General features: G+C 47.4%; 2 protein-coding genes across 5 annotated transcripts; one reads left to right on the top strand and one right to left on the bottom strand.

The window, feature by feature from the left end:
• Positions 1–9: 9 nt before the first annotated feature.
• On the top strand, positions 10–13,811 carry TCTN1 (tectonic family member 1). Of its 3 annotated transcripts, none has more exons than XM_064393091.1 (15): positions 10–198; positions 1,781–1,901; positions 4,070–4,200; positions 4,553–4,719; positions 5,120–5,207; positions 6,055–6,164; positions 8,708–8,728; positions 9,135–9,260; positions 9,831–9,956; positions 10,291–10,375; positions 10,723–10,861; positions 11,160–11,316; positions 11,977–12,102; positions 12,437–12,581; positions 13,353–13,811. In XM_064393091.1, the coding sequence occupies exons 1-14, from the start codon at positions 45–47 to the stop codon at positions 12,578–12,580; spliced, it is 1,695 nt and encodes a 564-aa protein (XP_064249161.1). In that variant the 5' UTR covers positions 10–44; the 3' UTR covers position 12,581; positions 13,353–13,811. The 3 variants fall into 3 exon arrangements, with proteins under 3 accessions (XP_064249161.1, XP_064249159.1, XP_064249160.1); XM_064393090.1 differs by having other exon boundaries at positions 60–198; positions 918–1,901; XM_064393089.1 differs by having other exon boundaries at positions 56–1,901.
• HVCN1 (hydrogen voltage gated channel 1) lies at positions 13,812–19,059 on the bottom strand. Of its 2 annotated transcripts, none has more exons than XM_064393110.1 (6): positions 18,981–19,059; positions 17,375–17,604; positions 16,809–16,913; positions 16,323–16,554; positions 14,439–14,551; positions 13,812–14,161 (listed from the first exon to the last, which is right to left on the bottom strand). In XM_064393110.1, the coding sequence occupies exons 2-6, from the start codon at positions 17,567–17,569 to the stop codon at positions 14,096–14,098; spliced, it is 711 nt and encodes a 236-aa protein (XP_064249180.1). In that variant the 5' UTR covers positions 17,570–17,604; positions 18,981–19,059; the 3' UTR covers positions 13,812–14,095. The 2 variants fall into 2 exon arrangements, with proteins under 2 accessions (XP_064249180.1, XP_064249181.1); XM_064393111.1 differs by lacking the exon at positions 18,981–19,059 and adding an exon at positions 18,810–18,911.
• Between the last annotated feature and the right edge of the window lie 1,053 nt (positions 19,060–20,112).

Below are 20,112 nucleotides of genomic sequence, written 5' to 3'. Positions count from 1 at the left end.
GCCCCGCGCGCCCTAGCAACGCGCCGTTGCTAAGGGCGGCCGCCATGGCGGCGCCGCCGGCGCTCGGCGTGTCCTTTGTCCTCATCCTCCTCCTTCCGCCGCCGCCGCTCCGGGCGGAAGAGCCGGCCGCGGAGCCTGCAGATACTCGTGATGCCGCACAGGCGCCGGTCCGCAGCGCGCCGGCGCCGGTCACGGACGGTGGGTGCCCTCCGGCTGAGGGGAGCCCCGCTCGCGGCCTCCCTCGGGCGTTCGGCCTTTGGCCTCCCCTTCGCGGGACCGGCGCACCCGCCCGGCTTCTCGGGGGATGTCTGGGTCTCTCTGCAGCCCTGCGAGCTCCAGCCGAGGCCGCTCGGAGCTTCCTGGGGAAGGCAGAGCCGGCGCGGCCCGCAGGCCCCGGGCGCGCTGGTGGCACGGACATGGCAGTGCAGGGCATCCCACAGCGCTGGGGGCACGGACATGGCAGTGCAGGGCATCCCACAGCGCTGGGGGCACGGACATGGCAGTGCAGGGCATCCCACAGCGCTGAGGGCCCTGGCAGGACATGGCAGTGCAGGGCATCCCACAGCGCTGAGGGTCGGTGTGGGAGCAGGGCAGGCTCTGGAGGGCTCCCCACAGCCCGGGCTGGCTGCGCACTTTGCCTCAGGTTCAGCCCCGGAGCTGGGGATACATTGTGGTAAAAGCAGAGTTCTCGAGTTTGGTTACTGTGTTCTCACAAGGTGTTTCCTGCTCTATAATTTGCTACACTTTTATATCGGTTTTATATAGGGTGGTGTTGCCCTCAGCTGAGCTTTCCGTGGGTTACTTGCCCCAGGAAAGCCACCAGTGCTGCCTCCTGAGGGAAAAGGGGTTTAAATCCCTAATCTCACAGACATAACCTTGCAATCTGATCACCCGTGTTTAAACTTCTCTGTTTGCAGGGTGAGCTGAGGATCCAGGGCTAAGCTCAGCCAACAGAACAGTCAGAACTTCAGAGATTCCAGGAAATACCTGGATGCTGTTCAGGTGGTCAGAGAACATCCAGGGGGCCACGGGGAAACAGGCAGCAGCCAAAGTGAAATAAAGGAATTAGTTGTGAAAATACTCTTTGAATGTCTTTCTTATAAAACTCTGGCCTTAATTTTCCTCATTCTGTGCTATTCTTAAGTCTAAATTAATTATAGAACAGCAACTCTAAAACATTTCAGTAGAATAATATCTGTTCTTTGAATTTATAAACTTGAGGACCTCAGAGAGTCTGAAGAATTTGCCAAGTGTATTTTACTGAGCCAGTTTACAGAATTATTGGCAATTGCTCTGTCTGTGATTACAATATTTCACAGTACCTAAAAACAGAGAGAAAAAACACTTTCAAAGAAGTCAATTATGGTTGTTTTGGCACATCAGGAAAATGTATTCCTGGACCCTGAGCCATCCCCAAAACTTGTAATCATCTCTGCTCTTCCAAAATATTTTATTTTTCTTCCCAATGAGCTGAAACAAGCAGATAAACACACCTTGTCGGTATCTCTTTTTTTTTTTTTCCTCTGCAAGGCTGAGTAGATTTTCACACCTCCAAAATCCCTGATGGATTTTGTTTCTCAGGGAAGATTTTTTAGTATGGCTTGTTTTTATCCACACGTTCCAAATAAATTTGCCCAGCAGCAGAAAAGACGGCTTTCAAAAACACCCTCAAGAAAGGCTGAATTTGGAGAAATCCTTTACCAGAACCAGGGAAAGGTGCCCGGGGAGGCGCTGAGGCCGCGGTGTCCCCCCCCAGCTCTCACCCCTCTCTCTGTGGCAGTTGCCAGGCTCTGTGTCTGCGACCTGCTGGTGGCACAGTGCGACACCAACTGCTGCTGCGACCCCGACTGCAGCGCCCAGGACTTCAGCCTCTTCACCACGTGCTCCGTCCCCGTGGTCGTGTGAGTGCAAGAAACAGCCTGAAGGCACAAAATCCTTCTCCTTGTGCTGCCTGTCCCTTCCAGCAGTCCTTGCTGCGCTCTGGCCCCAGCCGGGCACAGCAGCAAATCCATCCCTACCCAGTTCTCTCCCTCTCTTTCCTCCTGTTTTCCTGTGCTCCTCCCTGTGGGTGTTTAGGTGGTGCTGATTTTTGGGGGTAGGAGTGATGCATCTCTAGACTTTGGTCAATGCAGTGTCTGGCTGTTAAAAAACTGATCCCAAAGCACCAATCTGGCCACTTCTGCACATCACCAGTTTTTATCAGTACATTTCTCAGTGACCTCTTTGGTAATTTATGATATCAGCTGCACAATCAATTCAGAGCTTGTTGAAATAGTGTGAGCGTTTTTCTGACCCTAATTTTATAAGTTACCATCCAACCTGCTCCCCCACTGCCACTTCACAAACAATAAAATGTAACATTATACCAAAAAAGTAAAGCCAAGAGTTGTTTCTTTGCTATTTAATCTGAAAACTCCTTCACCCAACTCCATCTTCTCAAAGAGGAGTTAAGAAAGCTCACTTCAGAATCATAATGTGCAAAAAATGTCTTGGTGACTTCTCAGAACAATAAGTGCAGCTTTTCAACCCACCTTCTGTATAAATTATGCCAATCTGAGCACTGGGTTTATTCTTGGTGCTTTGGAATTTGAATTAGCAGTCATGCCAGACTGTGGTTTCTTATTGTTCTGGCACACAAAAGACTCCTGCTCCCCATTTGTGGATATTTATATAGATCAGAGAGGTCTAATCAACACCCTCCTGAGTGACACTTTAATTGCCTCAGATGACTGTGCTGCCTTTGTCAACCAGAAATGCCTCAAACGAAATTGTGTTTCTTTGCCCAAATCCTTTTGTGTGAAACGTTTATTTTGCATGAAAAGCCAGGGGATTTTCAGTGTCTGCAGGTGTTGTGGGTCTCATTATTTCCATCAGAGTTTATCTACATTTGCATATTTGTGTTATTTTGGCTGATCCCAAGGCAGAGGCCGTGAGATCTCTGCAACAGCAGCAGAAGGGTTGGATTTATGGTGGGATCCTGTTGGGTTGGATTTATGGTGGGATCCTGTTGGGTTGGATTTATGGTGGGATCCTGGTGGGTTGGATTTATGGTGGGATCCTGTTGGGTTGGATTTATGGTGGGATCCTGTTGGGTTGGATTTATGGTGGGATCCTGGTGGGTTTGATTTATGGTGGGATCCTGGTGGGTCGGATTTATGGTGGGATCCTGGTGGGTTGGATTTATGGTGGGATCCTGTTGGGTTTGATTTATGGTGGGATCCTGGTGGGTCGGATTTATGGTGGGATCCTGGTGGGTCGGATTTATGGTGGGATCCTGGTAACAAATGACTCACCTCGTGGAAGAGCTTAACTCCAGGCTTCAAAATTTCTGAAAGTCATTTCACTTCTCCAGGGCCTGTCCTCAGCTGCTCTGTGAGTGCCAGTTCCACTGGGATCACCAGCTGGTGTTTGTGGCATGTGGGACACACCAGGGCTGCCAGGCTCTGAACTGGCACATCCTCCTGCAGCTCTGGGCTCTGGATGAGCCCGTGGCACAGCCTTAAATACTTCTCCAAGACATTATGATTATTTCACCTCCTGTTCCTCACTCTGCCATTTCTTTGACATGCATCTCAAGCAGGAATTCTTCCCATTCCCTGCTCAAATTGGATATTATTCCAACATCCACAAAACTGACCTGTTTTCCTGCTCTGACATCCCACTTGGGTTGTAGAAATGAAAGTGCTGCTGAGCTGTGTGTGGCCTCTGGGGCAGCCCTGCATTTTTGGGGTCTCAACATCTGCTTCCCACCCAGTTTGGCATTTTCCCTCTCATATTGTCACTGGTTTTCCCTCCCCCAGTCTGTTTCTTACCTTCCTTCATGTTGCTGCTCACCTTTTCCTCTGCTAAATAAAACATGTAGGAAAATTCTCTACTATTTATATTAAGCACAGAGTATAAAACAATAGGAACCTTCTAAGGATGCACAGTTGTTCTACAAATTATGTTAAAGTCAGTAATTCCATGCTTTTTAAATTTTTCTGGTGCTGCCTCGGTAGATTAAAAGAGCTTTAAAATCTGGCCAGCACTAACTTCTAGTGGGTCATTCATTTCTTTTGTTTCTCTGCAGAGGTGACAGCCAGCTGTGCAGTCAGAAAGCTGCTGTGTATTCTCTTGATGTTGAAGCAAATCCACCAGAAAGGATATTTCAATTAATTGACCAAGTCAATCCCAGTATTTTCTGCATTCATGCTGCAAACTGTACGTAGAGTTGTAGGCAATATTAAGCATTCTGATGTTATTTTTTGTAGGCTCTTTAGGTACCAGAAAAAACTAAATTTAAAACTATTTTTGTTTTGTTAAACCTCTCAGGAAACTGATAATTCTGTCTGCTCACAGTCCTTATGTTGTGATCCTTTCACTTGTGAAAACGTGGAATGAAACATCTGCTACTCTTGGTCTTTGTTGGAAAAAACAAAATAGTTTGGGGTTTTTTTAATAAATAATTTAGCATCCTAAATGATTCATGTTTAAAGTTGTCTCATTGTTACTAAGTATTGTTGCTATATCTTTTTTTTCCTTAAATTATCTCCTTCTTTAAATATTTTGACAGATAAACAAGCCCTGTACCTCAAATCCCCTGAAATCCCAACTGCAGAAAATTTTGATCAGTTGCTTGATAAATTTGGAGGTGCTACTTTCAGTGCTGAGCCTGAGAACTGGAATTTGGATACAGATGCCCAAAATCCCCCTGAGGCCAATGAAACTTCCAGATATGAGGTAAATTATCTCTGATTCAATAGGAGGTAAATGATATTTGATGCAATTAGTATTAGATTATTCCAGAAAGAAGAAATCAGCAATGTTTGCATCTGCTTTTAAATAATGCTGTTCTACTGGAAGAAGCAAAAGTAGGTCTTTAAATATAGAAAAGTAAAAAGAAGAAATGTAATATTTTGTGTTTAGTTACTTTAAAAACAAACTAGATTTTTAAGATCTTTGAAAAATAAGGCACTTTCTGCTATTTTCAGCATAAAGCTGTAGCAATGACTGAAAAATTGCTGCACAGAGCATTATTGAGAGATCCTGTGGAAATAAATACTGCTTTTATTCATATTTGTTGTTAATAAAAATGGGGTGACACACACCTGTGTACCTGACTGTGGTTTTTATTTGGCAGTATGGGGTTCCTGTCCAGACAGAGGATGCATTTCTAAGGCTGCCAAGTCCTGTTGTCTCTTCTTGGTGCTCTGATGCAAATCCTGCAGGTTGGAAAATGCACTTGAATCCCAAATTTTTGCTTTTTAGTATTCTGCTCTTAGATTAGTCAGTCAGAAAGCTGGCACACTCCCCATGGAGAATTCAGCTAAAGATTCATAAAGAGATGATTTTCAAATCACTTCTGTTTCTCTGGTTTGTTTGGATTTTTAAGACATGGAATGGAAATTGTGTTGCATCTCTATTAAACATCCAAAGTGCGATATGTAAATCCCTGAGAATCTTGTTGAAGGGTTGTTTATCCAACAAGAAAATGTTCTGTTTGGCATAATTGGTTTAATCAAACAGTACAAGGGTGACACCCTGAGGGAGGAGGGCTTTGCACCAAGCCAGCCCTGCCAGGGCAGCCTTGGCAGCTTCCCTTTGCCCAGGATTCCTCTCACAGGTCAGATTTGCAGGCTGAGCTCTGCATTTTAACCTTTCACACAATTTCCTGAAAATCTGCAGAGGTGGAGGTGAAAAAAAAGCCACAACCAAACCCACACCTGCATTTCCCAAACCCCACTGTCATCATTAAATGTGGTCTCATAACAGTCAGGGTGGTGATTACAAGACTGAAGTCTCTTGTGAAAGAAAAAAAAATCTTATCAAGAGATTCAAAAATTAAGTAATTTTCATAAAGCTCTTTCTACTTGTTAAGAAGTAATTTTTTTTCTCATAGCGTTTTTTTTGAGAATATAAAAAGTTTCATTATTCAAAGCTCACATAAAACCTTATCTGCAATAGAGATGACATTTACTTTCAATTTTGCTTGTTCTTGTACTGTTTTTCATTTATGCTTTTCATAATTGCTCTTTCACTTCCTCCACTAATACTTGGTGACTTTTTTTTTTCCAGGGTTTTTAGTAAACCAAGCTACAAAATGCATTAGATCAGTAAGTGTGGAAAAATGTGACAGCATTCAAGCACTTAGCATGTTGTTTTATATCAACTCCAGCATTTTGGCAGTAAGTATGATTTGAAACAGTCATATAGCTGAAATACTCATATTTTATATCTTTTGCATCTGCAGAATGAAGTAACTTCTGTTTGCTGAGGGATATTGTGTTTTATTTGGATTTTTAAACTGTGGATTGGGAAGAAACATCTCCCTGTTCAGCAGACTTTTATACAGAAAGCCTTGGGGAATGTTTTTACTTCAAGCTTTGGTAACAGAAGCATTTACTGTTCTTTGCTTAGCCAAATATAAATAATATAGTCAAAGATAAAGTAAAAAATAATAGTTTTGAAGAGCCAAGGTCATGGCACTGATCTAGTGCAGTTTCATGTTCCTGAGCATGTTCAGGCTTTTCCAAGAAGCCCATTTATCAGAACACATCATTCTAAGAAATCTAAGTTTTAAAGAGTTGCTAAAATGTTGTACTGAAAGAGGAACCTGTCAGGTTTAATCCTTTGCATCTGCCCCTTTCCTCCAAGCCTCATTTGTTATAGTGGGGGCTGACACAGCCTTCTACATGACTGAGAGCAAGTTTCTTTGCATCCTGCCTGCTAAAATCCAATCTGGGGTTATTTTTCAAGGCTTTGCCTACTTTTTAATCCCTTTCTGACCTGGGGATGATGTCTTCTGTACAAATAAATCCCCTGTAAGGATATTCAGGAAGACAAAGAAATCACTCTTGAAAAAATGAAACTGAAATACATCATACCTTAACCTGATGGTGCCTTCCAGAAGCTGAAGCCAATCTCTTCACCATTAAAATTTTTAATTTATGTAATTATTTAAGTTCATTTGATTAGCAGTGAGTAACTGCTTAAAGACCCCTTCCAGGTTGCTCACAGATTCCAAAGCTCCCAAAGGCAAGGAAAGCCCACTAAGCAGTTCACACCCTCACAGATGGGATCATTCTCCTGCTCCTTCAGGATCTCATTGAAATCAGCCAAGGATTGCTCCCAAATGTTGGCTTTTGATCCTCCTGCTGTGGAAGAAGAGAGGAAAGCACTGCCTCAGAAGGGCCTTGAGTGTCTCCATTTCCTCCCAAATTTAGTTCTTGTTGGCTGCAGGACCAGAGAAGAGCAAGAGTGGCTCAGGCCGGGCTCCAGCAGCTGAGTGGGTTTGATTTAAAGATTAATTCCTTTACTGACTGGAAAATCCATAACCCTGTATCCCTGTGCTGCTTGCCAAGGCAATGGCTGAGCTCAGGAGGGGTCAGAGCTCTGCCCAGAGCACGCTGCATGTCAGGAGGGATCAGATGCAGGACCTGGGGAAGGCTGAGAAGCTGCTGGAGATGCTCAGTGGGGAGGTTTCCTTGCCAAAGAGAGGTGAAGGTGGGATGTGACAGCAGGAAAGTGATGGCACTGGGGACAGGGTGGCCGCAGGGCAGAGCAGGAGCCCTCCCCGTGCCAGCAGGTGGAGCTGCCGGCAAAAGAAACGGCAAACCAGTAACTGAGGGAGCCTTACTGGGAGCACTGGGACAGAAAGCACCACCCCCAGGAGCCCACCCTCCCTGCCTGGATGGGCAGCTGCAGTGAGAACAACGCTTTGGGAAATGCTGCAGATCATCTCTGCTCTCTGCCCTGGCCTGAGCAGCAGATCCAAGGAGTGTTGGGGACTGCTGGAATCTCCCAGCAGGATTCCCAGTGGAGCTTCACTGGGGTTGGGAGTGTGGAGCTGCCAAAGCACTGAGCTGGTCCTGCCTCCTGCTGGGGGGAGCTGCAGTGCTGCCAGGGACCTCCAGAGACATCATCCATCACCCCAGCCATGGATAAACAACTGCAGGAGTGGTGCTCACTCGTCCTAGCCCAGTCAGAAATAGCACTGTTCCCTGAAGGATGAGTCTAATCTTGACAGAGATTTTTATTCATTCTGATGGCTGGGCTGTACCTGGAGATGATAAATGTGTGACAAACTGTACCTGCACCACCTTCAGGTCTGCAGCTCCCAGGAACGTGTTCCCTGCTGGGACAGGAGATGAGTCACTGCTCTCAGTGTCCCATCATAATTCTGCAGAATTGCTTCATGAGCAGAGTCCAATCCTTGGTCCCTTCCCCAAGATGTGACTCAAACATTCATTGGAAAGTCAGAAAAGTAAAACCTTTGACAAAAGGGTGCTCCATGGGAGTATATTTACCTGATTGATGACCTTGGTGTGACATTTCTGCCTTTCCATGAAATATTTTTGGTGGAAATTTTTCAGTGGGGCACCTGTATAATAAGAGAGATACTTGCTTTTCTTTTGTTGGTTTAGAGACCATAAAACTATGGAACAGGAAAACAAAAGCTCTTCATTTCTTTGGGAAGCACAGCCTGGCAGGTTTCCTAAACTGGTGGTCTCTGAATAATTCTAAAAGCCAGAAGAAAAGTATAGGATTGTGGCAGTTCTTTTCACACTTCCTGTGTACTCTGATTTATATCCAATTAACTCCATAACATAAAAGTTATTGCTATGAGAAAGAGTTAAATAGACAAAGCCTTACCTGCTTTACTTGGCTGCTATGTGCAATAGGTCAGACCTTTGCTACTGCTTTAATTTGTCCTTTTATTCTCCCTCAGGTGCCCAGATCAAGTCAGATGGTAAGTATCCTTCTAAATTAGTTGGAAGAGCTGTGGGCAAAATTCTTATTAAGTTAGAGTCAGTGGGAATTTTTCACTGATCAAATCTTTACATTTAAAAAATTACATCATTTGCCATCAGTAATGATACTTAGCAACTCCAAGATAAAATGCTGCCTGCAAATACTCAAGCCTGATACATTCCTCTCATATAAAACTCCCTCTTATCAAGAAAATCTCTTTATTTATTTAAACCCAGACCCTTTGGTTGAGCTTCAGCAGTACTTGTAACACAGCAGCTGTTCAGAGAATTACTGCATGCTGTTGCTGTGGAACAGAACCTGGAAAGGTCACAAATATAATAACACAGAAAGAGCCAAAATTAATTATACCCAGTGTTCAGAGCTGACAGGAGTCTGTTTTTCAGGTGAACATTACTGTCCAGTCCATAGTTGTCCAGTCCCTGAATGGAATGAGGACTTTCCTGAGCAGTGGTGAAGTCCTGAGGCTCCCAAGGGTTGTGGATGAAGTGTGCATCAATGCAGTTCTTGGGGTAGGTCTGGCAGCCTTTTCCTCCTCAGAGCTGATGGAAAGCATCTATGCTTTTCTATCCAATCACTTCTGATTCCCAAACTGCACAGCTGTCAGGAAGGCCTTGCAGTTTCCATACATTGTGACATCTTCAAAGTAAGTTTCATGGGAGAAGCACTGATTTTGAGTAAAAGGGAGTGTTTTGCAACAAAATAATAACTCTGTGCAATATAACATGGAGCCAGGCTGAAAATAACTTCTGTGTTGTGTGGCAAAACAGGCAATGACATGAGTTTGGAATTTACTTTATGCTTGGGAGAAGATGATTTCAGGTGCACTAATGACAGAGAGAGGAATAGATGCTGCACATCATCTTTCATTTTAAAGTAGATGAACATTGTGTCTGTGCTTAGGTTTATCAAGAAGTCAGTTGTGAAGAGGCTTCAGCCTCTAGAGGATAAAATCCATCCCCACCCTGGAGCTGAGTTTCTTAAGCAACGAAGAAAGAAAATACTTGCATGGTTTAATATTTTTTTTTCTAGTTTCTCTTATGTATTTATTCAAATTAATATCTAAAGTGTTTAATTTTCAGGTGAATTATCACATTACCTACACAGACACAGGAGAAATAATAGAAGCAGCTGCTGCTTTTGTCTTGGGGGCAATTAGCAGAGAAGCACTTTCAATAGAGCAGAGCTTCGAAATCAGCTTCACTCAGGTAACTGTGGAGATGTCATGGGTGACTTGGTGAAAGACATTTAATTACAAAACTTATTAAACTTGAATCAGAACGATTGTTAGCAGCAAGGTAAAGCAGAAGTTGCCCTGGATGCCCAGATGAGGCAGCATTTCAGAGCTGGGCAATGAAGGCCTCCAAAGTCTGTCACATTTGCAAGCCCCAGCTTGTGACTATAGCAGAGAAAGCCAAGCCTTACTTACAGTCTTGCCCTCATCATTCAAGGCAGATCATACTCCTAAAATAACTGAAATATTTCTGTGTTTTCCAACCACTTCAGTGCAGGATAAGAACTCATACTCTGTTTGCATTGCAGGAAAACACGCAGCCAGTTCCTCTCAGTGGCAATCCTGGTTATGTTGTGGGGCTGCCTGTCAGAGCAGGATTCCAGCCTCAAGGATATCCTTTCCCTGCTGCATTTCTGTTTGCTTCACTTGCTCTGGTCCATCCTCACAAACCCTTTCTAGCACAGACATCTATGAAATACATCTGTTCTCTACCAAAAATAAAAATGTGCTTTTCTGGCTGTGTTTTAGGAGGGGATGACTCAGTCCTGACTGCAATCTCCTGGGACTGTGCAGTGAGGTACATTTAGCCCTCCATTGCACACCCTGGTGCTTTTTCACACTGTGAGAGGAATCTTGAGCCATTATAGCATTTGCTGCTATATTTTAAGGATATGATTAAGGATTCTTTTTTTGTCCCGATATCCATCAAGCATTTAATTTCCCTTAACTGTGTGTTACATCTGGCATCATTCAGAGCAGTAACAAACACAGCCAACTCACCATTCTGCACAGCACATCCACCCAGGACTGCCTGGCAGCACAGGGAGCCAGAGCCCCAGTATTATTTGGTTATAACATGATATCAGGCTGTAAGTTACGGTAAGAAGTTGGTATTTTTTTAATTTAATGCTTTTAACCCTCTGACAACCCTTTCCCTTAGGCTCTGTTCAGGTCCTGGGCCATTTATACAGCTGGAGGAGTATTGAGAATAGAGTATTTAATTATAAAAAATGTCATTTAATTAACAATGGTCTTTCTCTTGGAAAGATTGTGTACATTAGCAACTGTAGCCAGAAGGCTTGAACAGAGCAGAGAGCAAGGAGAAATTATGATTGTGCCAAACCAATGGATTTTGCTGTAACTCATCTTTTTTTTGTTTTGTTTTGTTTTCTGGAAGAATTACAGCAGCTATGAAATGCCAGCCTTTGGCTCAGACCCTCCTTGATGTGCTGAAGGGCCAAAGCTTTCCTGAGTACGTGGCCTCATTTGGGAATTCTCAAGCCCAGGATGTGCTTGACTGGGTGCCAATAACTCAGCTCCACATCTCAGAGCAGGTGAAGTTAAACCACTTCCACCCCTCCAGCCTCACGAGAGCTGTGCCTGTGCTGCAGCATCAGCTCAGCTTCACACCCTAAAAATGCAGGAACCAACTGGAGGAGAAAATGGGGCTGGGAATGCAGAAATAAGCTGGGAGAAACTCATGGAATATTCACAGAGGGTTTCAGTCTTGCTCTAGAAGTTATCTTTAATCAAGGCACTTCAGCTATGAATCAGGGCAACATATTGGGTAGAAAATGAGTTGTTTAAACACAGGTTAGAATGTTGTTCTTCTAGGGATGAAGCACCAGAGGTGACAGAGGGAAGGAGCAGAATCAGGGTTTCCTCTCTTACTCCAGGCCAGGGTAAGAGAGAGAAGCACAATATAAGATTGTGGATGGTCTCTTGCAACTAAAGAGTGAATGGTTTCTGTAACCAGAAGTGTGACAGTTCAAGAAGAAATGCATAAAAACATTTAAGATTGTAGACTTCAAAATTCTGCCCTGGCAGAGTTCAGGACTTTGTCCTGCCCAGAAACAGTGCAGGCTCCATCTGCTCTGGTAACCTCCTCAGTGAGCTTTGTGGGGACATTCTACCCTTTTAATAACATGAATAATTAATTACTGTGATGGTTTCTTCACAAGGCAGACAATGAGATGATTTCTCACACTTTGCAGAGCTCCTGCCAAATACCTGTGTCACTGGGAATAGAGGTGAAGTGGACTAAATATGGATCCCTGGTCAACCCCCAAGCCAGGATAGTGAATGTCACAGCCACAATCACTACCACCACACTGAGGCAGGTATGTAATTAAATTACAGGATTTAAGATAAAACAAGTGGCTTGTTTTCCTTGGGTATCAGCTGTGTGACAATGACCCAGATAATCTCATTATCTAAAGGCAGCACTTCACATTAGAATGTATTTACACCCAGCAGTTCTCTTCCAGCTCAAACACAGCTGTGGGCTCCTTGCCAAAACACACTTCAATAAAAATCCATATATCATTTATGGAAAGAAACATGGAACTATAAAAAAAAAAAACCCAAACCTTTTTAGCAAATATAACCCAGATCAAATAAATGACTGCACAAATAGAAAACTGAAGCTGAGTCCTGTTTGTATTTTCATTGCAGTTTCCCTCAGGAAGGGAAAGGATTATTCCTATAACAAGTTCTGTGGTTTTCACTGACATTTCTTCACCTGCAGAGCCAAGCTACAAAGCTTGGCCCACCATTAACATCAAGTTACCCTTTGACTTTTTCTATCCCTTTGTCTAAGGTAAGTATGCATAAAAACCCCCCACATTTCTGCTTTATCTTATTTTTAGTCCATTGTTTATCCTGTGGCTATGATGGGCCATCACTTTCTTCTAAGTTGAAGATACTGGGCTAAATTTGGCCAAGAGAGGAAGGGTGAGACCTTGTGAGGGTTCTCAGAAGGTTTAGGGTGAAGAACCCCCCCTGAAGTGGAAAGTACCCAATTGTAACTCTGCAGAGAGGACAAAGGTTGCAGTTTGAACTTGCTGGTGGCTCTGGCCCAGTCACAGCACGTGGGATCCAGCCCCAGCCTGGCCAGCAGAGGCAGGAGGGGAAGGGAAGAGCACAGGGATACACAGGGAAAGCAGGTTCATTATCCCACAACAGCAGAGCTGAATTGCTAATTAAACTCATCATGTGCTATTAGATAAGGCCTCTGCTTTATCTCCTTGCATAGATGATTAAGCCACATATTTCTGGCTATTTTTCCCACACCACTAATTAATTACCCTTGGTAAAAAACCTGAACAGTTGAATTGTGGTTTCAGTGACCCCTCCAGCTGAGTGGGGCTGAAATCCATTGGAGACACCTGCTGCAGTCACCTTCTCTCAGAATTCCCACTTCTTAAATCTCACTCTTCAGCTCTCAAACAGCCTCTCCACAGGGAAACTCTAGTACCTGAAAAAATTCAAACACCAGCCTGGCCCTTTAGAATTTGCTTTTTTATGGCTTTTCTGAAGTCTGACTGTTCCCAGCAGTGCACTCACCTACATCTGTTCTTACATATTTCAGTTCTTTTAATCCATGGATTTATGAGCTGTGGGAACAAAGAACTTCTCAGCCCCATGGGCTGTGAGGGAACAGTGAAAAGGGAAGAAGAGATGAGGGAATGCAGTATCAGAACTGGGATCTGCTGCTGGAACAAGGCATTGTTTGATGTAAGATGGCACACGTTTGCCTCTATTTTGGGGCTGATTTCTTTGTCAGGGAAAGGAGTGGTGTGTTGGTGTTTCTGAAATGAATGTTATATAAATAACAAAGTGGCACAAGCAGCAACAGAAATGAGGAAACTACCAACAGTATGAAAAGAATGGTTGGCAAAGAGATGTATTGATGATGAGCAGGCAGCTGTTGGAGAAGAAATTACCTTTTCAGCCTGGGTTGTTATCATTTATACTGCAAGTTTGCTGCAAATAAAGGGTGTTATCACAGGAAAAAAAAAATTAAATAAGTGGTACTTTTCTGGATGTATAGCTTGTAAAGATGTGTCTTTATTAAATTATTTTGAAGTTTTGACTGTACAACTGTACAAGAAAAGAAAAAAATACTGTTTACAGGGACTGTGTGTGATTAATTTTCCAGTAGAACTATTTTTTGCCATCCCAAGGTCTGATCAAAGCAGGGTCAAATAGAAAATGTTTATAGAAAACACAGTACAAGAGGAAGCAAAGAGACAGAAAAACCTTTCAGGTCAAGCTGGCAGATTCCAACACTGCAATCTCCAAGCAGAATTCCCACCTTGGAAAACTGGCCTCTTACTTTTGCTGGCTGAGGAGTCCATGCTGTTTCAATATGTTATTCAGCCTCTCGATTTCTTGCTCCTGCAGAAGACAAAATTCAAATCATTAACAGCCTACAAGGAACTTCCCAGTTTCCCACAGATCTTCCCACTGCTATAATGTATCTCCTGCTGAAGGAAAACAGCACAGCCTGGCCAGAAGAAGTAGGACAGAGGCAGGGACATCATTCCTCTGAGGAGGAGCAGCCCAGGGAGGCACGGGCAGGGCTGTGCTGCTTCAGAAACCAAGCCAGCAGTGCCAACCTTGCACAAGGATCACCATTGGCAGGTAAACCCAAATTAAAAGTGTTTTTTTTTACCTTCTCCAAACAGCTGTGTTCCAGTTGTTCCACCCTGGTGGCAAGTTTCAGGTTTGCTTGCTTTAGCTTGGACACTTGCTGCTCCGAGCGGGTCTTCACGGACAGAATGATTCCTGTGAACAGTTCACAGGGGCTTTGCTTTACACTGTGAAACAGCCACGAGCAGGAGCTGACAGCACACAGGCTCTAAGGAGTTAAACGTGTTCCTCTGCAGCTCAGCTTCAACCACCCTTCCCAAGTGCTTTTCTTAATGAGGAAGGGTTTTAAATCAGCCACCGGGGGGGATTCGGATATGATACCCTGCTGGGGAGAGGCAGCCCGGCCTGGAGCTGAATTAATCACTCTGAATGTCACTCAATTCCTGAATTTGCTCCCTTGGCAGAGCCCTGGGGTAGCTCTGCTGTGTTTTAGCAGTTTGAGGTGTGACAGCAGAGCAAGGCCTGGGCCACAGGGCTCCTCCACCCTTGGGCCGATGAGGACCTGGCACATCCTCAGGTCCCCAGGGCTGTGCTTCACCCTGCACAGCTGCAGGGAGAGCAGGCAGTGCCCCTCACGGCAGAGGTGTCACTTCTCTGCAAGCACCACTAGGTGATTCCATGTCAACTCAGCCCCCACACCGAAGGCATTTCTTCCCACAGAGATAAAACAAAGCAGCTCGATGAGAGCTTGAAGAACATCAGAGCTTGAAGAACATCACGTTCTCCCTCCCGCCACAGCTCCTCTGGCTCGTGGCTGATTTCCAGCGCTCCAGGCACGGTTGGGGCTCGGGGGGTTCAGCTCTCCAGCACAAAGCAGCGCTGCTGCTCGTTTGCATTGATAACATCGGCAGGAGCCGTGCCCAGGCACTGACACCCAACACCGCGGCGTGGGGCAGATTCCCTTTGTCCCTCTTTGCTGCAAGCAGGTGGACATGGCATAAAGCTTGGCAGGGAGCCTGGAGCACCCGAGGATGAGGGGATTTACCCAGTACTGCAATTTCTGCTGTGCTGTGAGGCCGCCGTGGCTCCCACAGCCCCACGCAAATCCAGTTTCTCTCTGACTTTCACTCTGAACTAAGGAAAGCCACAAGCTGCTCTCACATCTCTCTTCTCTCTGGCTGCAGCTGCTGACCAGGCACCTTCTCCCCATTGAGAGGGGCTGAGGGCAATGGGAACATCCCCAGAAATCCCCTTTTCTGATCCCAGCTATGTCAAATATGGAGCGCCCACCAAAAGTGACACAGGTCAGAGCTTGAGCTGAGGTTTCATGCAGGAATTTGAGATCATTCACTGCCATATTCTTTGGAATCCCTAAATTCCTTCCTCAAGAAGGAAGAAAATGTTTGATTGTTTCAGATATGTCCAAATTTACACCTATTTGCAACAATTCACAGTTACAGCAGTGAAATCACTAAAGCAGGCTTTAGGGGACATTTTCTATTTCTCTTTTTATGGCAAGCCCTTTGAATTCAAGCAAGAAGGATCTAGAGTAAGATCAGGACATTCCCTGCAGCATCCCTGGAGGGGATAATGGAGTCACAGCAGAACAGAGCATTAAAATCTACTCTGCTGTAGCAGCAAATTCAGGAAGACAGGGCCTCCCCTGCCAAAAGGATCCTACAATGGAAATTCAGAACATGAGCCATCCCTGTCCAGGAGAAGGGTGCAGGAACAGATTATGAGTTATTTTAGGGGGAACGTGCCTGGCTGCCATGCACCTGAGGCATCACACCAACACAAGCAGCAATTGTCACTGCTCCAAAGAAACTGCAGCCTGATTAAAGTCCCTCACAGGGGGAACTCTGAGTTCTCTGGGAGAGCAAACCCCTGGGGCTGGGTTTGAGGAAGGAACAAAGCCCAGGTCATTCAGGGAAGTTTGGCAAAGGCAGCCCAGCCCTGCACCCACCGTTGATGATCCGGGCCACCCTCCAGAGCCGCAGGAGGATCAGGAGCCCCACGGCCTCGAACTCGTGCTCGCGGAAGATGAGGACGATGTCCAGGATGAAGGACACGATGACAACAATCCCATCCAGCACCTCGAACTTGTGGTGGAAGAACTCCCGGCGGTAGACAAAGACTTTGAACCCCACCTCAACCAGGAAGATGGTTAAAATGGACAGGGAGAGGTAGTGGAAAACCTGGGAAAAGAGCACAAGTTTAAGGCAGGAAGCCCCACAGAGTGCACACAGGCAGAGCAGGCTGGAAAGCCTCTGCTGCTTGAGGGCACGTCTGGTTTGGCTCTACAAGGACAAGGGCTGAGGACTTTTCTTCCTTGACCACCAGCTCAGCAAGGCTGGAAGTCCAGGTCCTGCCTTGCCCAGCCTATCCAGGGGGTTTTGAGACACCAAAGGGAGGGAACTGCTGTTCATGTTGACACTTCCCCACATTTTACCTTTGGGGTTATATTAAATTTGTCTGGAAGGATGATTTTCAAATCCATAAGCAATTCCCCAAGAACCAACAAGGCATCCAGGATCACCAAGCAGACAACCCCGATCTGTTGAAGGAGAAGAACCAACATTAATCCCATGTCAGCACAGACAGAGGAGCAAGAGGAGCCAATGTAACCCTTCAGCTAAACACACCCTGATGCCCACAGCCCTGATTTGGCTGGTTGTGTTTCATGGAGCTTCCCATTGCTCCCACTCCTGCTGCCCCAAATGGTGAGTTATTCCACATGGAACCACCTGGCTCCCCACCAGACCCCGCTTGGCGTGGGGGGCTCGGGGAGTGGGAGGAGAGCACGTGCCAGAGCCGTGGTGATTGTGCACTGGGGCTTGTCTCCTCTCAGGGGACATCTGCACCTGCAGCAGAGTTGCTTTGTTCCGACAGGACAGCTCAGAAGCAGCTGCTGCTCTTTGCACTGTGGGGTTCACGACCTCAGTGCTCTCCCTGAGCTCTGTCCCACAGCAGCTCTGCTGTCACAAGCGCCCTTGGCCCGGGTTTGTTCTGCCTCACCTGAAACCTGTGAGAGCTGAAGAGCTTTTTCATCATGTACTGGAAGGAGATGTGTCTCCTGGGGGGCTCCAGCTTGATCTCTGCATCTGGCTGCTTCTCCCCAGCCTCCTCCTCCTCCTCCCATTTCCGATAGTCGTTGCTCCATTGCACGGGGTCATCGCCCACCACCGTGAAGTGCTTCAGGTACCTGGACATGGCTCTGGATCAAGCTGGCATCACCCTGCCAATGTCTGAGGGACAAGAGCAGAGTGTCACCTCCCCGTTTGGGGCTATCCAAGGATGCCCAATCTTGATTTTTTCACCCAGCGAGGGTGACAAGAGCGTGACATTCAGACACAGCTGGCTGGGCCCTGCTGAGGGGAAGTTGCTTCATGGTGATACCGCTGGTTTTGCATCACCTCCCCCAGCTCCACACTGAGCCCCTGCTGCCTTCCCAGTTCTGTTTGCACCCCGCCGTGCTGCTCTACAACAAGGAACTGTCTCACAAGGTATTTCCAAACTTCTCCAAACAAAGCATTGATTACAGGAGCAAAAAGCTCCAGCCCTTATCTGGCACCTCGTGATGGAGGTGGGGGCAGCTGCCCTTGTGTTTCTAGCACTGGTCCAGGGAAGCTGTTGGTCAAGCTGACCGCAGCATCCTCACCCTCCAGCCACACTGCCGAGATGAGGAACAGCCATAATTTCCCTCCATTAACACCAGTGACACTCTGTCATCTCGGCCTCTGCAGACAAATTAAGCAGGTGATGCCCACATTCCAGCCTGGCAGGGGGGTGACATTGTCCTCTCCATCTCCTCCATTCAGAGCTGACCTCACCCTCAGGCATCCCGGCTTCAGCCCATCCCTGCGGGTACCCAGCGAGGGGCTGGACCACCAAACCAAACTCCTGATTAAGGCCACACTCCAGCAATGAAAACCATATGAGTGAAACTCCGAGTTTGCTGGAGGAGCAGACCCGGAGGCCTTCAGACGGGCTGCGTGCCTGGCTGCAGGACAGGCTCTCGTGTTCTTATCACAACCCCGCCAGCCTCCCTTCCTCTTTGGGCAGCCCTGCAGCCTTGGCCCACAAATCCTCCGAGATCCGCTCCTGCCGCAGCACGTCCCCATCCCCTCTGCGGGCACCGTCCCTGCCAGAGCCGCCCGGGGAGCTCAGCACCAGCCTCCCGCGGCCCGCCCGTGCCCCCGGGGCCGCGGTGGGCTCCGCTCCCAGCTCCGGCCGCCTCGTCACCTGCCGGGAGGAGGGAGCTGGTCCCACGGTGCCGTCACAGGGCAGCACCTTCGTTCTCCGGCACCGGAGCCCGCGGGGAGCGGCCCCGGGCAGGGAGCCCCTGCCCCGTGCGGGACGGCCTCGGGGCTGCCGCGGGGCGCGGAGCCGCCAGCGGATGGAGCATCCAGGACCCCCGGGCTTCCCAACCTCCCCCGTCCCCGGCACTGACCGGAGCGGCCGCGGCGTCGCCCAGAGCAGAACGGCGCTCGGGGCCGAGCCCCGGGACCCCGAGGAGAAGGACGTGGCAGCGCCGGGAGGGTCCCGCTGTCACCCCCCCAGCCCAGCCCGCACCCACCGGGCCGAGCCCCGGGAGCCCCCCGCTCCCCCCGCTCCCCGGTACCGTGCGCGTCCCGGCTGCGCCCGCCGCCTCCCGCCGCCGCGGGGCCGCCCCCGGCCCGGCCCCGCCTCCCCCCGGCCGGGGGCGGCCCCGCCGCCTCCTCCTCCCCACCTCGCCCCACAGACTCGAGCGGGTTCCCGAGCCAGGCCCCCTTCCATCCCCGACGGCCCCGCTCCGACATTTCCCATTTCCGCAGCCTTTTTCCCCCGGCTGCTCGCGGTTCGTCCCTCCGCGGGAGCTGCCGAAACAGCACAGGCCGGATGGAGTTTAAACTTTTTTTTTTTCCTCCATTGTTTTTAAACTTTTGTTCCCATCACACGAAACAACGAGCAAAGATCCAGGAGAGTCGCGAAGTTAAATTGTGGCTCTGCCGATCGCAGAGAGCTGCTGAGCACGGACACAGATTGGTCCCATGAAGTTATGGAGGTCCAGGGACCAATGTGGGCTGCAAAATCCAGGAATCGGGCCTGGATTAATCTGCCTTCATTTATAGGCTCGTGCTTTGTCAGAGGCCTTTCATGTTTAGGGTTCCCCTCAATCTCTCAAACACAAGCTGGTTTGGGAAGTTCTCAGAAAAATTTAGCTGTGAAAAGCACCTGGGACCCATCTCTGTGGCACCTCTGCTGGGACAAACTGGAAATATTCCTAATTTTCTCCAAGAAATAAACATCTCTCCAGTTCTTCAATTCTAAAACCCAAAGGTATTTCTTTCTTTGAAAGGATTTCCTTCTAAAAAGTGCTTAAACCTTTTTGTGCAACTGAAATATTTCCTAGCACCTCATCCCAAAGCACACATCCCTGTTCTCCTTCCAGGGCGATGGAGAATGAGCACAGGTGACACCCTTGTGGAGCTGCAAACCCCATCCCTCAACCACCACCCCAAAACAGCTCTGGAGTGGGACAGCAAAGGCACAGCCCTGGACCCACGGCAGGGAGGTTCAGCCTGGGGGTTTCCAGTTAATTTGGGCGTTTTAGTTTCAGCTGAGTCCAGTAAACAGCAACAGGTAATGGGGGAAGATTTGTACCTAAGAGCTCATCAGATCCAGCCCCTTTTGGGTGAGGACTGTGGGGTTTAAGGAGAAAATCCCACCACAAAGGGTGTGTGTATAAAACCCCCGTGTTCCCCTGCAGCCTG

This window comes from Passer domesticus, chromosome 17, assembly GCF_036417665.1.
Source record: "Passer domesticus isolate bPasDom1 chromosome 17, bPasDom1.hap1, whole genome shotgun sequence".
Classification (NCBI taxonomy): domain Eukaryota; kingdom Metazoa; phylum Chordata; class Aves; order Passeriformes; family Passeridae; genus Passer; species Passer domesticus.
This window is presented reverse-complemented; position numbering and strand designations above follow the sequence as displayed.

Bases quoted from the DNA above. Each gene is read 5' to 3' on its own strand.
- HVCN1 (XM_064393110.1), bottom strand. From the start codon at position 17,569: ATGTCCAGGTACCTGAAGCACTTCACGGTGGTGGGCGATGACCCCGTG. The intron at 16,914-17,374 runs GTGAGGCAGAAC...CTCCTTCAACAG, and splicing joins TCAGCTCTCACAGGTTTCAG to ATCGGGGTTGTCTGCTTGGT. The intron at 14,162-14,438 runs GTAAAAAAAAAC...TGTCTTCTGCAG, and splicing joins AACACAGCTGTTTGGAGAAG to GAGCAAGAAATCGAGAGGCT.
- TCTN1 (XM_064393089.1), top strand. From the start codon at position 1,564: ATGGATTTTGTTTCTCAGGGAAGATTTTTTAGTATGGCTTGTTTTTAT. The intron at 4,201-4,552 runs GTACGTAGAGTT...ATATTTTGACAG, and splicing joins CTGCATTCATGCTGCAAACT to ATAAACAAGCCCTGTACCTC. The intron at 10,862-11,159 runs GTAAGAAGTTGG...GTTTTCTGGAAG, and splicing joins ATATCAGGCTGTAAGTTACG to AATTACAGCAGCTATGAAAT.